This window comes from Phoenix dactylifera, chromosome 5 (assembly GCF_009389715.1).
Source record: "Phoenix dactylifera cultivar Barhee BC4 chromosome 5, palm_55x_up_171113_PBpolish2nd_filt_p, whole genome shotgun sequence".
Classification (NCBI taxonomy): Eukaryota; Viridiplantae; Streptophyta; class Magnoliopsida; order Arecales; family Arecaceae; genus Phoenix; species Phoenix dactylifera.
In genome coordinates, this window is record NC_052396.1 from 3,678,087 (window position 1) to 3,694,534 (window position 16,448).

At 39.3% G+C, this 16,448-nt stretch overlaps 2 protein-coding genes across 3 annotated transcripts; one reads left to right on the plus strand and one right to left on the minus strand.

Moving 5' to 3' along the window:
* Nucleotides 1-810: 810 nt before the first annotated feature.
* Nucleotides 811-9,925, plus strand: LOC103704710. Its single transcript, XM_008788115.4, has 7 exons — nt 811-1,164; nt 1,254-1,355; nt 1,438-1,552; nt 3,146-3,261; nt 4,258-4,446; nt 6,544-6,686; nt 9,449-9,925. Exons 1-7 carry the CDS (start codon nt 1,040-1,042, stop codon nt 9,631-9,633), a joined length of 975 nt encoding a protein of 324 aa, XP_008786337.2. The 5' UTR covers nt 811-1,039; the 3' UTR covers nt 9,634-9,925.
* A 1,387-nt stretch (nt 9,926-11,312) lies between these two features.
* LOC103704711 (cinnamoyl-CoA reductase-like SNL6) lies at nt 11,313-14,880 on the minus strand. 2 transcript variants are annotated; one of them, XM_008788119.4, is made up of 5 exons: nt 13,888-14,880; nt 13,599-13,759; nt 12,478-12,666; nt 11,723-12,057; nt 11,313-11,621 (listed from the first exon to the last, which is right to left on the minus strand). In XM_008788119.4, exons 1-5 carry the CDS (start codon nt 14,018-14,020, stop codon nt 11,528-11,530), a joined length of 912 nt encoding a protein of 303 aa, XP_008786341.2. In that variant the 5' UTR covers nt 14,021-14,880; the 3' UTR covers nt 11,313-11,527. The 2 variants fall into 2 exon arrangements, with proteins under 2 accessions (XP_008786341.2, XP_026659504.1); XM_026803703.2 differs by having other exon boundaries at nt 11,344-11,621; nt 13,599-13,789; nt 13,888-14,878.
* Nucleotides 14,881-16,448: the final 1,568 nt, after the last annotated feature.

Here is a 16,448-nt window from a genome sequence, read left to right on the forward strand (position 1 = left end):
ATACACCTCTTTGCAGCCGAAGCACAGGCTCAGCACAAATTACTCACAAGGGCCAGCAAAAAAGATTGTCCACCCAATTTGACTCCATTGTGGTCTCAAAGGTGAAACTAAAGTATCATAAGCATCTTAAATTCATTTTGTTATGACTCGATCACCTTGATGGAAGATATCGGTTAAAAAAATCTTCATTTTATGAAAATCTTGCTGAAAGGCTTCCCTAAGAATTAACATCTTCAGAGCCACATTAATGACTCACAGCAGGAACATAGCAACTTTTCTTCAGCTGAATCTATCAACACAAACTAACGGCACAATATTTGCTGCTGCTTTATCCCTTCAATCAGTATTCAGTGAGTTAAATGGTCGGAATCCAGCATGCAACCCAAACCTTTGCTCAACTCATTACAAAATCCAGCCCAACTTAATACTTGGAATTCTCGCCCATGGTCCCTGGGCTGGGCATTTGTTAAGCGCTGCCAAATGCTATCATAAACATACTCTCCTTCTACTCATATTTACACCATCGGTAGGTATTCAAATAAATTTGCAGGTTGATGGAAAAGTGTAATTCCCATCAGGCTTCACACGTATTCAAAGAGGCTAATGGACAGCCGACTAGGTGGCTTTCTATGCGCTCACCACTTCAGTAGTTTTGTTTGGGTGGGCAGTGGGCCTGTTTTCTGATTTTGTTTGCTGCATTCATACCCGTAGTGTGTAAGCCGCCACTGCACCAAATAAATAAATAAATATATTTATACGAATTAAAACAAGAAATACATTAAATTTGTTAGAAATTTATTTTGCTTCTTGGTTAAGGACGAAGAACGAGCGCATCGTATGCTTTCTTGCAATTGAAGTCTGAAGCGCGTCTCGACGGTCGGCATCGAATCCTCCTTCTCGGTTGGTCAGACCCAGTTTCGCTTGTTTAACCATTTTCCATCGATCTTTCCCGACTCGCTTCCGGCTTTCGACTCCCGGCATCGACAAAACGATCAAACCGGAATCCAAAAATCTAGTCGGAGAAGAACCGGCGATCGCCATGTGGGTGGAGATCATCTGCGGCCTGGCCGTCATCATGATTCTCTGGCGACTCTTCTACGGCCACGACGCCGTCCCGGACGTCGCAAGCTCCGACTCCGACGCGAGCTTCGCCGTCGCCGCCAGGTCCCCGAATCCCTCATCCCTCTCTCGCCTCCTTCGAAAACCTAAATCTACGAAGTCGAATAGCTCATTTGATCTTTGATTTCTTCCAGGTTGGAGAGGCTCTATGGTGGGAAGGCATTCGTGGGGCTTCGAATTCCCGATCCCGACACCGGCTTCCGGCAGCATATTGACGTAGTTCTTGTCACCAAAATGTTGGCTCCTGCTCTTTGTTGCTACTTATAACTTCTGATTTCTTTGGTGGAGGGAGGAAAGAGGCTAAACTTATGGTTGCAGGGAAGTGATGGTGGTGGCAGTGAGGAACTTTTCTGGGTTTGTGGAGGCTGAGAAGGATGGGAGCTGGGTTTGCATCGGTGACAAGAAACATAAGGCGGAAACCTATCCGGATCCTGTATGCGTTCTCGTTTCTTTAATTTTTGCCTCATCTCGTGTCTTTGGTTCTTGTAGATGAGCTCGTTTGGTTTTTTAAAAGTTATGCACCAAACAGCATCTGAAATCTGCACGAACAGACCCTGTGTCATGTTCTAAGGGTTAAGATTTCAATCTATATGTATTCTGGAATTGAGAGCTGCTAGATCATATTTAACATTACTCTGAACACTTTGCCCATTCAGTTGCTTCATCAAAGAAGTAAACTTGATTTATATAATTTTACAACTCTAATGGAAGCATTTCGGAATTCTATGTTGATGGTAGTTATAAAGTTGCTAGCTGCATGTGATCGCAATATATAAAGCTGGAAAGAAATTTAATTGGCCAACGAGCTCTGGTGATAGTTAAAGAGGCTTTTACTTGCTGACCCTGCTTTTGCACTTGTAAGCTATATTGCATGGATATTGGTAGAACATCAGTTTCCGGTTCCCTAGACCTTAAAGTGGATGAAGGACAGGGCAGTAGATGAATAGTTACGTTTTGATTAATTTCATAATTCCAAAATCCAAGTGCTGTGAGTTAAAAAAGATAGTGAGCTTAACTTTATAGTACATGACCTTCCTTATCCCAGATATCATGATCTACTAGCTGATTTCTTCTTTGCAATTCATTCATTGAAGTGCTGCATTCTCTATCCGCACAAACTTTTCACAAATCCTTTTGCATCAACTTTTTTCTACCCTTTCACAAAAATCTGTGCTTTGTCCTTGCTGATGCCTTCTCAGATATTTGTTGTACATGGCAGTATCATCCCACATGCTTTTTCTACCATCTTCTCTTATCATAATTTCAAGGGCCTATTTCAGACTTTGAAATTCTCACTGTGACTGGTATCAACATATAATCAACCATCCACATTAAACAACATCTTCAGCTTTACCATTGTGTCTATTATTAGCTAATGTCCCCTAACAAGGATGGTACACCTAATATGAAATCTCATTTCGACTAAATTTCAATTGCTTCCAAACTCCATTTAGGTCAAGCATTATTGCAACCACACTTAATTGAAAACCCTTTTTGCAATCAACATTACACCAAATATTTCCATTTATTTCTTTTCACTCCTTTTGAAAAAAGAAAGCCTACCAAGTAACAAACTAAATAAAAAAAAATCACCAGATACACAAATGACATTTTTGAAATGGTTTTAGGATATTGTCTGGCCTTTTAATCAATGGAATGAACACAATATAATCGTTTTAATCTAGAATTGATAAAAACTCAAACCTTCAAAAACAATATATGCCATTTCCTAGCTTGTCTTAACACTAAGAATTAAGAGGAATAAAAAAAGTTTGGAACATATTTTCTTTTGTCCGTTGCTTTTCCTTTGGTGTGCATGCTATTTAAGTTTCACACGATATTTAAGTTTCACATGATATGAGATCATATGAATCTTGCCTGCTCCACATGATCGTGGTTGATTTACATGTTTGTAACTTTGTTCAGGTGTTGGAAATTTGATTGCAAATTACTATTCTTTGATTAGCTTTTCTTCTTCGCTCTTGCTGACTGTAGTAGATGTACTCTAAAATAAGTCTGTATTCAGGTGCTTGAAGTTGGCAGACAAGTTGCAATTCTTCAATCATACTTGGAGCAACGAGGGGTACATTTGCCCAAAGGGCACATAATTGGCAAAGTTGTACTCCCAAATCCAAATTGCAGGTGTTTAAGAACATGAATCAACACTAATGTTTTGATGGCATCATGTTCTGTTCTCATATGCATATTTTCTACCACAAGTATCTTCTTGTATAAATGATTCTGTTATTTTGAGCAGAACTGGAACCTTTTTTAACATGATATATTTCAGGAAAATAAATTATTGTTTTCTAGATCATGTTATGTCCAAATATTCAAAATCTAGTGTAACCACCTAAGATTGTACATATATAATAAATTATTGTTTCTTAGATCATGCTATGTCCAAATATTCAAAATCTAGTGTGACAACCTAAGATTATATGCATATACTCTACAGCACATACTTTCTTACTCTGATGAGCTTGCCAATATGTGCACCAACACATACACACATATTATAGTCATTGGCCAAGAGGTTCATATATCAGGTCAAAATAACCATTAACAACTGCACTTAGGCATCTTCTTTTCTCCCACAACTTTCACAAATATTACAGATGTGCTTTATTGCATATATATCTGCAAGGATGCCCCTTTCTCTACACCTTGATCGTACAGGCACCTTTTTTTCCGCAGATCTAGTTTTCAGTTTTTGTCTTGCATCTTCCTATCTGGCAACTTTGATTATCGTTTTATATTGCAGAGTTTGACCAGTTTTGTGTCTTTCAGGGGAACCATGAGATGTCAGTAAAATGCTTTAAAAGCCATGCCTGGGCTGGTGTGATACTGATTGCTTACGATATGATTTGATGTATGTAGTTGTAGTTTTTGGCTAATTGGTTGCGGTTGAACTCTTGAAATGCATATGTGCTTTGTGACAAGCTGCTTAAGGTTATGCGTTCTCATTTTAGTATGATTTTATGACTTAAAACTGAGAGAATTAGGAGTCAAATATTTAAATAAATTTACTTCCCTACATTTTCTCTTTTAGCAAGTCAAATATAATTAATATTTTGTGTTATATATTACTCATGTAGTTTACTCAGGCTCATGCTTCAAGTTGTGTCATTCTTTTAGGCCTGCCTATTCTATTGCTTTTGAACCAGAGGTCATTTCTTTTGATAAATGGAAAGAGCTCAAGCCAGAATCAAAAGGTGGAGTAACTAGTTGGATTAAAGATGCATTTCACAGAAGCAAGAGTGAAATGCAGGATGGGTCATATCAGCAGCTTAATTTTATTCTCCGTACATCGCCTATGTGGGACCGGTACATTTCTAGGACATGTCTATTCCAATTTTCTATTTGATGTTGCCAAAAGAGCTTGGAGATCATTTTGCTGAGTAGGGTGATGGTCGTTCTGCATGTCTTTTGTAGTGTTGCAGTTCTACCTAATTATTTGCTTTAATTGTTATGTTTCATATTTCAGCTTTAGAATTTATGTCAGTACATCGATATGCTATTAATTCTTCAATTCGTCTGACTGCATGTATTTGTAATGAAACATATCCTGCCCATACGCAGTTCCTTTATGTGGTTGCAGGACAGCATGTGATCGGAAGCAGTGTTCCGAGTTTGGATACCACTTCATTTTGGAGACTGCTTCCAATTACATGCTATTAGGTGAGTGCATAAAGTTGCATAAAAAAGTGTGCCTGCAGTATACATGTTAGTTTACAAATGGTAGAAATTTCTGGGAGTGTGCAGATTGAAACATATCAATTTAAACAATGAGACAGAAAAGATCTTGGTCTGCCAATTTGATCATTGCCAAAGATCAGGTCTTTAGGGAGGGGAAACAGCAACTATTTCACTAACTATATAATAACCCACACTGATATATGGAAGAATCCAAGAAAGCTAATTAAATGAATGAACAAAAGATCCATGATTATTAATCGTAGACATGCTTCACATGGAAACAACTATGGATTTACCTAGGATTACTTCTTACCCATGCATTTTTGTCACTTGCTGGGTGAGCTATTAGTACCCTTCTTCTTAAGAAAATATTTTGGACTTGAATCTGAGTAAGGGCTGGGTTCTTCCTTTCTTGAGAAAAAGAAGAAAGACTTAAATAAGCAAAGAAATTACTCCACATTGTACTAAAACTGCAGGCAATTGAAGTTGAGTTTGGTACGATGAAGTAAATTGTTTATTCATTATCCCACTCACAAGAAGATGGTGAACTGCAATAATAGAAGCCCTAGAAATATTTATTGCAAGGACTCATCGAGATAGGTTTTGGAAACCTTGAAACCGCAGCCACAACTATGTCTAAGGCTCCAAACCCCTAACTGAAAAATGCAATGAGCTTTTTGTAGGAATTTTTCCGTCCATGGCAAAACTAAGATAGGTTAACATATGGACAATAATTTTACAACTAAAGATCAATTGTAATAGGTTTTTTCCCCTTTAGATGGCCAACACCAAAGTACTCAGAAAGACTGTCTTCATGTGCTTCTTTCATCTAGATAAAGAAGTCAGTTACACTAAATTGGCAGGTTTTTAACCTAAGAATCTTCTACTATAATTTCTTAACTCAGAGGTTTTGATAGTCCCATACTTGTCTATAGCTTAATCTTCTCAATGATTCTCAAATATCTCATATCATCTCAATAAGATTTCAGGCTTTATTAAATGTATGCTTCATACCTTTTCTTTTTCACCAAATTTTGAGACCAAAGAGAAATTATAGTTACAAAACATATTTGGAATTGCTTACGAACATCAAGACATATAAGATCTCTTGCTTCATTCCTAATCTAATTCAATCTTATTTTGTACCTTAATTGTATCAGACAACAAAATTCCCACTAATGTTCAATGTATTTAGCGATCAGAGATTGCTCAACCATTGTTCACTGTTTTTGTTCCAAAGGTCATTGTTTACTGACCAGTCAAATAAATTTATCAGTCATTGAAGCATGACAGTGGGGCCTAACATGATATTAGAGATTCATATGTTTTTTCAGGCAAATGACAACTTAAATTCAAGTGTTTAGCTGCACAATGTATAGAACCTATTGCTGTGAGCACATTAGGTGTGCGTCAAAATGTTTAGTTTGCTTAAATTTTTGTAATGTACTTTCCAAATGGATGTCTGATTATGCATTACCTAATTTATCATTTACTATTGTAGGTTTACTTTACATATTGGTTTGTGCAGACAATCCATGCATTTTTTATTTGTGCTACTGCATGTGCATTATTCAAGCCTCTGGAAATTTTAAATGTCTCATCTTACTTCCATTTCTCATTCTGTTGGCATGTAACATGACTTTTATACATCTGGTTTTTTCTATCTGCCAATGCCATGTATGAAGAGAACTATTCTAATCAGATTGTATTCCACATGCTGTGCAGCTTAGAACTTAGAGGCGATAGAAACATTCTTGGTGAGTTCGTTGAATTTAAAGGAAACCAGGATGACATGCAAGCTTTGAGCAATCTGAAGAGATCGAAAGTTAGCCAATTCATCATCCAAAAGCCAACTATGTTAGGTTTTGGTAATTACTCAACCATCTTGTTGGCCATTATATTTATATAAGAACTAGAATAACAGGCAGTTAGGAGGCATATGCAACCATAATAGACAAGCATAATCTAGGTTCTTTGGTCTCAAAATTTAAGGCATAATAAACTGCAAAAAAATGTTTTATATTAGTAATTTTCAATAGAAACTGTTCGCGTTTCTAGCTATTATGAAAAAAAAATGTTAAAGCACCGCGTATCCTTCCCATGCCAGCACGGTGCACATTCCATGTTGTACTTATGACACTTCCAGTGCACTCCCAGAAACGTAGATGTATGTTTGTCAAAAGATACACTATTTTATTCAATTTCCTTTTAGCTTAGACCGCCATTAACTACTTGATATAATGTATAACATGTTATACATAACAAGTAAACTAAATTTTAAACCAATCCAGAGAAATCCTGTGTATCATTTTCACAATCTCTGCTAATTGATATTCGACATGTGCTAACAGTATGAAACTATTCTTACAGCTTGATAACACAAATAAGCTTTAAATTCTGTCAGCCATATCAATATGTTTCTTATTAACAAGACATAGGTGGTTCACTTGTCAGTACTGTGCGAAGTTCTTATTGTCACCAATTCTATTACTGTCTCATATTTCATGTGCTCCACAACATTTTGATGAATACGGAGTGCTGCCATCTACTTAAGTACGGCAACCATTACCATATGAGTGCTGGATGCATGGCAATAGCCATAGTGGTATTAGGCTATGCATATCCATTGCGCATATTACTGGTCTTGAGGCTTTGGAACTTTACCTTAAGTGCCATCCATATCCATAGGATGTGGGATTTGACTCCATCTACATGGGATGGCAAACCGCACGAATATGTCATTTATTTAAAGCCATGATGAAATGATGGTGGAAATGTAGGAAAACTTATTGTGAGCATATACTAGTCTTGAGGCTTTGAAACTCGACCTTAAGATCCATCCGTATCCATAGTATGTTGGATTTGACTCCATCTACATGGTATGGCAAACCACATGAATATGTCATTTATTGAAAGCCATGATGAAATGATGGTGGAAATGTAGGAAAATTTATTGCATCCTGCAGCTTATCACTATTAACAAATCTGATTTTATCAAAATCATTCAATGACCCTTCATAACAGACTGTTCTTTGAATTTCTCCTGGAAGACCTAGAAAACCTGGGCCCCTTGTGCCTCTCATGGCATTGTTTCTTCAATTTCCAAGTGCAATTGGATAAGCATGATTTAATTTTTGAGGTGTACAAAGAATTAAGATAATATGGCTTTATCTAGCTTTTGGTCTGATATACAATGACAATTTTGCATCTAATACATAACTTGGGCATTTGAAATCTCAAGAAAGCAACCTCCAGCCCCTTCAGTTGTTGCTAGTCTGGCCTTAGAAGTTGGTTGACGTGTAATGTCTGACTTGCTTGGGCCTATGTAACTCAGGGAGCTTCGGTTTATCCAGAACAGAAACGAGACTCTTCTCATGGGCCTATGTCTTTAACATGTTTTAAGGTAGTACTTTAATTACAGTGGTTATGAAACATGTTTGGGAATCCTGGACACCTTTATCTGTTTGTTGTGCGTCTTTCTGCAATTTGTTTTTCTTTTATTTCATTGCATATCAAACCTTGGCATGATGTTTTAAAGGTACATGTACCATGCAGCCTTTGACCTGAATTACAGTAATATCTTATATTTTAAGCCTTGTTTTTAACACCTTAGAGTTTTCAGAGGTTCAAGGAATGATACCTTCACAAGCTGAATGCTAAGTAATGGAATTCTAATCAAGTTGTGCAACTTTCTGCAATCTTGTTTACCTTTTCTTTCAGCGCATGTCTAGCTTTGGCATTATTTATGAGACATGCATACCATGCAACCATTGACAAGAATTATGATGATATCTGATACTTCAAGCCTTGCCTTTAACACGTCAGTTTTCAGAGGTTCAAATAATGGTTACTTCACCAGCAGAATACTGGATAGATGAAATTATTATTATGGTCTAACCAGGTCGACTTTCATGCTTATGTTGAGTAGCAGCAAACAGCTGAAAAGATTTTGATGTGGCATCACATCAAACTTTCTAGGAGAACATGTAACATAACAACTATATTAAAATTAAAGGGAATGTTTATGGAAAAATTCTCTTACATTGGTCATAGTTATGATGTCACCAGCAGTCATAAATTACAATCGATTGCTTCTAGATTGGATGAATCAGGTTATTTAGTGTTATGATTTTTGTAGCGATTTTCATTTTGAGAAAATCACTTCATTACTCTCTCTTTCTCTCTCCTTTTTTTTTTCTTTTTTTAATATTTTGTTGAGAATGAGTAGGAGGAAGCCCAGCTGAAATAGGTTGAGGGTAGGGATTAAACCCAGGTCACTGGTATACCCAGTAACTTTACCAACTGAGCCGGTTGGCACCCCCAATCACTTCATAACATTCAAAGAGAAGTTTACATATATAATAAATAACTGTATTAAGTAGTGACGATCCATCCACAGCCTTAGCCATTTCCCTTGACACAAGTTGAGGCACCATTAAAGACAATAACCTTCTGAGAGTTATTGGAACATTTCATTAGATGAAGCTCATATTATAGATGTAATATGCCAATCAAATCACGAATTTAATATGGACAATGGTTATCAAATTTTAATGGTAGGTTAGAGGGGAACTGGATGCTAGTATTATTGTTGTTTCTACCATCTTTAATTTATATCATAATACGGCAGGTAGATCAAGGCTCCAGCTCTTGTATTCACCCCGTGATTATCGAAGTGAAGGGGCTCCTCCGGCTTCAGAATGGAAGGAGGTTGCTGTGAAGCCAAATACCGAGTTTTTGTTTCAGCCACTGAACTCCAAAAAACCTCGGAAGTTCAAGCTTTCAAGTGCTGTCTCATTGACGCTCAGTGCCTAGCACCGTTGAAATGTTAGGAGTTGAAGCATTGCAAGTTTGAACAACCCCCATGAACTTACTCAAAATCTCTTGGCTTCTCTTGTTTCTGTATATGTAAATCCCCGAAAAATGTGTCATGCTTCATTTCCCATGCTTTAGAATGTCAAGCAGTCATACCATCTGAACACATATCTAGCCTGATTTCCATCTGATCATTGGATCAGGCGAACTGTTCATGTAAGAAAGGACCAAATTGTGTATAATTCTCTCTCTTGCATGGTGCATATTTTGAATTAATATCTTTTTCTCGTCCCCTTAATTCTTCAGGATGCTGTTTTATGATAAAGTTTGAAGCAGTTCAGGCCCCTCCATGACAATCACAATCGTCACTGGGGATCCTGTGAACGTATGTGATGTGGTCATTTTGGAAAAAGAAACGAGACTCTACGTGCTGCTGGTGCCAATTCTCACTGTGGTTATCTATGGAGATCGGATGCACTTCACATCGTCGTGGGTCGTATTTGTGTATATCCTTCCGTAGCTACGAACATGCAAAGGCGATGATAGGTCTTTTGTGCTCCTTAAAAAAATATCGCCTTGACAATGATCATCTTTAAGATAAAACGTTTCCTTAGCCAATTTTTTTTTATCTTGGCTGTTCGAGCCACTTGCAAAAATAATGCATAAATTATGCACAGCGCAAAATTCATCGAGACCATACTTGTGACCAAGTGAAGGAAACCGCTGCTGGGAGTTGATGGGTTTGGCTTTACGAGATCACCGCACGATTCTTCGTAGGGCTTCGGTGCGCCAAAATGCCATCATCTTCTAAAAGATCTCGACTAAAAGGAGAGGAGATGGAAGCCACTCGACTATAAGGAGAGGAGATGGAAGCCACTCGACTATAAGGAACGGAACTAGATTCAGTGTATCGTAGGCCTCGAAACTCTTTCTTGAACAAGACAGGGCATTTGTGCCGTAAGGCCCGGGATAAGACAGCGAGGTCTTCGTCTTCTTCGTGAGCTGAACTGAGCCTATCCATTGAGGAAAAACCGCTTTCTTCGCTTATGGGTACCTCACAAGCACAAAGTTTTTGGAATTGGTTGGATCGCCGATCGTCTACGTTTTCTTGTCAATTAGCGGCTTATGGAGAGATGGAGAAGATTGAGATGGAAAAATAGAAATTGCTAGGATATTATTTTGATCTCACCCATGCATTGCATACAAAATAATAATGCGAGCTGCAAATTGTTTTAATCAAATTTCGATAATATTTGATTTTCACATGGTAGTCCTAAATGTCAAACGGACAAAGACAAAATACAAAAAAAATAAAAAATAAAAAATGAATAACCCTCATTAGTTCTACCATTTTTTTGAAAAAATCTACAATCAGTCCCTATTAATTTTCGTCTTAGCCTGTCTCAGCTCTAATCTCATTCCTATTTTAAAAGAAGATGAGTATCTCAATCTCTAAAAATCAGATTCAGATTGCCGTTTAGTATTCAAATTATATGTTAATTCTAATTCTAATTTTAATTAAAAGAATATAATTATTTCTTACTTTATTTTAATTTATTTTGATTTTGATTTCAGTGGCCAACCAAATGCACCTCTAATTCATTTGGTTCTCTTTAATTCATTTTGTACCAAAAAATAGAATTATGCTATAAAAATTAGGATGGAGACACCAACACCAAGAGAGAAACCAGTTGTCGCAAGCTTTGCTGCTTTTTCACAAGCCAGTAAATACAGGCCGCAATCTTGTTGGCCCTTTACGACGCTCAGCTTATGGAATCAAATCCAATCTCTTACAACATCGTACCCTCTTCTCTCTCTTCGATATCTTCTTTTCTTTAATCATCAATAATAATAATAAACTAATATCGCTCATCTTCAAAATGCCCATTTTTTGCTAACCCTCCAGGTGTGTCCCAGCGGCGAATTCCACCATCACCTTGTTCAGCTTCTTGTTCTGGATCCGCTGCTGGATCACCCTCAACTCATCACTATAAGCAAATAATAACCGTTAGTAAAATACCCAAAACTTTTACAATTTAACGAAGATGGCGAGGGAGGGAAAAAAACAAAACAAAACCAAAAATAAAACCTTGGGTGAGGGCAAGGGGAGGCGTGGGAGAGCATCTGGGCGAGCTTGACGGCGTCTTCGGGGCGGCAGACGGCGCGGTTGAAGCAGAGGTAACGACCGTAGGCGGAGGGGGTCTCGAAGACGGCGAGGTGGGCGTCGGCGAGGAAGTTGAGGTCGACGGTGACGAGGACGCCGTCCTCGTACATCTCCGGTGCGCCCTTGAGGTAAGGGCTGGCCAGCGAAGTGTCCGGCCCCACCACCAACCCGGCGTTCACCGACGCCATCTCCACGCCTCGGTCCATCGCCAGCGCCCACGCCGTCTTCTCCGCTTGCGTCTTCGCCAGCGCGTGCCACAGCTGCCGTCAAAAGTCAAACGCCGATCATTTCAGGCAAACCAACAGCCGCCAAGTAGAGCCGATCATGGGCCGGCCCTCGAGCCTCAAATTTGGGCCGGGCTCATAAAATTCGGCCCATGATCAATTTTACGACTGCGTACTTTGGAGCACCTATTTGTGGTTCACCTACATATATCACTTGAACTACTCAAGGCTGCTATTTAAACCTTACCCTGTGCATCCAAACCACCTAATAGGTCCAAGTCTTTATTAAAATCATTCATGACTTTCATGATGCACTACTATGTTTGTTCCACCAACTACAACAACGGCTCGTTTCTACTCGATGAATGGGATCCATAAAAACGAGCGATTGTGATCGGAAGCATGCAGTGTAGGAAATAATTACTCCAGTAGAAGATTGGTTGATGAATACAATACCTTGAATTTTCGACAGAAATTGGGCTCACTCCAATCCCTCTCATCAAAATCCATGCCTAATTTGTGATTTTCTTTCCACACAACTGCAGCCACTGATGATGTGAAAACCACCCTTTCCATGGTCTCCGTTCGAGCGCATGCTTCCAACACATTATGTGCAGATCTCACTTCCACCTCCACCATGAATTCCTGCATTTTATAGTTTAAGCCAATTATATATAGATGGTAATTCTTTTATTTTTTTTTCTTACAAAACAAATCTTAGCTAAGTAAAATATCGATCTTGATGGGCTATCATGTTCAAACCTAGAGCCTCCTAAATGAAACCACCTTCGTACAGGCCAACTTGGTCATTTAATTGGCACTACTAAATAGTGATTGGCTGACATGGGCAGCGGTACCCTGGGAAAACAAGATGAAGAAACCATAGTAAAAACAATGGCAAATACTTGTAAGCGATCAGGTGGTCCCTTCAGCCTTCATGAATTCTCCTTCCTTAACCAATATTCCCACATCCGTTTCCCAGTGAAACATTGATTGCTCTCGCGCTAACTACAAAGCAACCATATTTACCATTATCGAGAAATTATAGAGCCCAGACCTCTGTATCGCATAGCATAAGGCTCGTAAAAGCTACACGGTTGTCGTGCGCAGAGGTGGGCGGCTTGACCGAAAGAGCAAGGTCAAGGTGCGTACAACTCATTGAAAACATGCCCGTATTTCATTTGATCACCATCCGAGCGATCCTACCCAAGTTTCTGCACTCTTTTTAAAGCCATCCAATTGGTTCACTCGAACAGGGTCAGCCGGTTCACCGTGCGGACAAAAACTAGAACAAATCAGCATGAGACATTTGGGCATGGAAAAGGGTAACCAGATATTAATTAATACCTCCCTTCCTCCCATGGTGATGGTGGCCATGTGAAACAGTGAAGATGTCTTCCTCAAAAATTAAATTAAAACAGCTGTGCCACCTAGAGGCTCAACTGACAACTCCCTTGGTGCGTGGACTTTATATCGCTCCTAAAAAATTTAATGAAGCAGCAGCAGCAGCAGCAGCAGCAGCAGCAGTTAACTAGCGTGGAACGAAGATAGATCGAAGGAGCTAATGAAGCACTCACATCATAGTTTTGATCTTGGGGAGGCTCAAACGCGTAGAAAAGGCCGGCGCATCCTTTCATGGCGTCGACGAGGCTTTGGTAGTCGAAGGGGTCCGTTCGGAACACCTTAAGCCGCTCGTTATCGCACGACAACAACCCCTTCAAGCCATGCAATTCGCCACCTACCGTCGATCAATTCACCATATTAAGAACTAAGTTCAAAAAAGCGAAAGAAGAAATTAAGATTGCTCAAAAAAATAAAAAAAAAAAAAGGTGAAAGAAGAAGAAATATGAGAGAGAGAATTAGAACCATGATTATAAGTAGCTGCATGGACGATGTATCCTCTTTGTAGGAGCTTGTGGACTAGCGACACGCCGAGCCGGCCCGACGCATCCATCACGCAGACGGTCTTCGAGCTATGGTGGAAGGAAACTGGCGCCATCCTAGAAAGAGTTTTCCACTTCCTTTTCCTTCTTTTCCCGAACTTCTAGATCGAGCTTGAGGGAGAGAGCAAGAGAGAGTGAGGGATTGTAGAGGAGGAGGTAAGGATTGGAGAAGGGGGAGTTGGGATTTATAAAAGGGGGAGAAAGCTTTAGAAGGGCGTGTGAGGAGACGGTTAGAGGGAGGTGGTTGTCAGCTGTATTGGGACTTGGGAGGGACGCCAACAAATCAATGAAGGGTTTGGTAGGAGAGCGTGCGTGCCGGCTACCCGGCCGCTACCCCCACGGACCCCACCACCACTACGAGAGAGAGAGAGAGACCGTAAGAGCATTACTTGTTTGGGCTGGACCACGAAAGAGACGGGACTGGTGGAAACGGACACGCGGGTTTCACTCGGAGTTTAATTCTATCTTGTTTGGTGGAGGAACACGGGTGGTGGACTGGGGGTCTTTTGCCTGGTCCAAGAACCGCATAGCGAATTTAGTGCTCCTATATATTTTATATTCCATTCGAGATAGATTGCCGGTCGAGTCCGTCGTTGGAATGGTGGTATTTCTGTAATTTGGAGTGGGGGGTGGATGCGCACTATTTTGGTGCTGTAAGTAGCCTGTGGCATGAGGCAAGTGCAATTGCCGACTGATGGTAATAATGGTGCAGTGTTTTGTTGCTGCCGCGCCTTGTCTCCTTCCTCCTCGCGCAAAAAGGAAAGAAAACCAATGGTTATTAAATGCAATGCCGGAATGGCTGTACGATGAACGTGCGCAATGCGTCAGACTGGTACCTTCAGAGCTGGAGCCAGTTGTCTTGTTCAGACCGGACCGGTGTTATTGGTCAAAGCTGCAATGAGGTTGACGGAAATTTTGTTTTTTTTTTTTACTCAATCAGACGATGGATACAATACTGATACGGTTACATATATACATATACATGTATATATAAATATATAATTAAAATATAGTACATTTTTATTAGAAAACTCACGCTTTTCAATCCTAAAATTAGCTCTAGAATGGTTGGCCAGAGAACCAAATTTATAGCCTCATTAATCTATCTATAAATATGCTTAGTCTAAAAAGCCATTTTAGTACAGACCATGATTTGAATGTCTCAGAATCAAAAAAAATTAGTACTAGCCCATACTGCCAACAATCTCTGCTAAACCCATCTAATGACCATAGTCAAATTCCTTACTGCACTAGTCTGCATTAGACTGGGTTATGCCGCCGTCAACTCAGCTTCGAAACAATAGTGCTAAAGATCTCACAGCTATCGGTCATAATCACCATGAAATCCGGACTATATTCGACGTATCTATATTGTCTTACCTAAAGAACTAAGAAAACTTTAATGATTTGATTGGGCTTTGCCCAATTTTCTTCCCCCCAAAAAAAAGCTAACAAAACAAACAACATAAGCATGCGCATGAGAATTATATTCCTTCAAATATCTAGAAGTTCATCGACCTTATCTCACCTTCGCAGTCAGCCTATGAAATTCTTTTCATGTCTGGCACTTTTCCCTGCATCAAACCTACATGAATCTGAGAAGTCCCGGTTAGGGCGGTAATGTGAAATTTAATATTGGGATATCAATCCTTTGGCAAGGATTCTAGGTGGGCAGCCAATCACTTGAACTAGCAATTCTGTGAAATAATATATCAGATCCCATTACGACTCTACTAACCAACCTTCTACGCAGTGTAGCTCCAGCAAGAGAGTTTTTGGGTCAGCTCATTGAGGAAGTTCCTGAAGGTCTCATTTGGCTACTAATGTTCTACGGTGTAATTCTACATTGCTGATGCCTGAAGGTCAATTGGCTAGTCATGTTTTAGCGCGTATTCTTATATTGCTAATGTCCGAAAAATTTCTACCATTTCAATTATGACAGTTCGGGCACACATTGGAAGCGGCTTACATCTGGCGAGGAACAAAATAGGGTTTCCCCGCAGGGTTTCAATGCCGATCGACGTCGACTTTAGACAAGAATAAGTACTTTTGAGTTTTGTAACAAAGATTGCTGGAGAACTTGATCACACGTCCCTTAGAATACAATAATACCAAGTTCAAGATTCCAAAAGCTCTTTGAAATACCACTCATATCAAATATTCTATTGCTCTTAAATATCAAATTTTCAACAGAAAAAGAATGAATGACTGACTTTAATGTGATTCTAGAGTTACCCAAGAGTATGTCATATTTCCTAACCTTCGAAGGCCACAAAGCCATACCCTACTAGACAATTGACTAAACAATATATTTGAATGAGAAGTCACCGTGCGTACACATTCCGGACATTTTGTATAATATTCAATCTATTCAGATGTAATTACCCACTGATGATCCATGTCTTCCTTTTGAAGAACCAAGATGGCATGGGCTACATAATTCGGAAGACACTCTGTAAACAATTGAACAAAGAACATCTTACC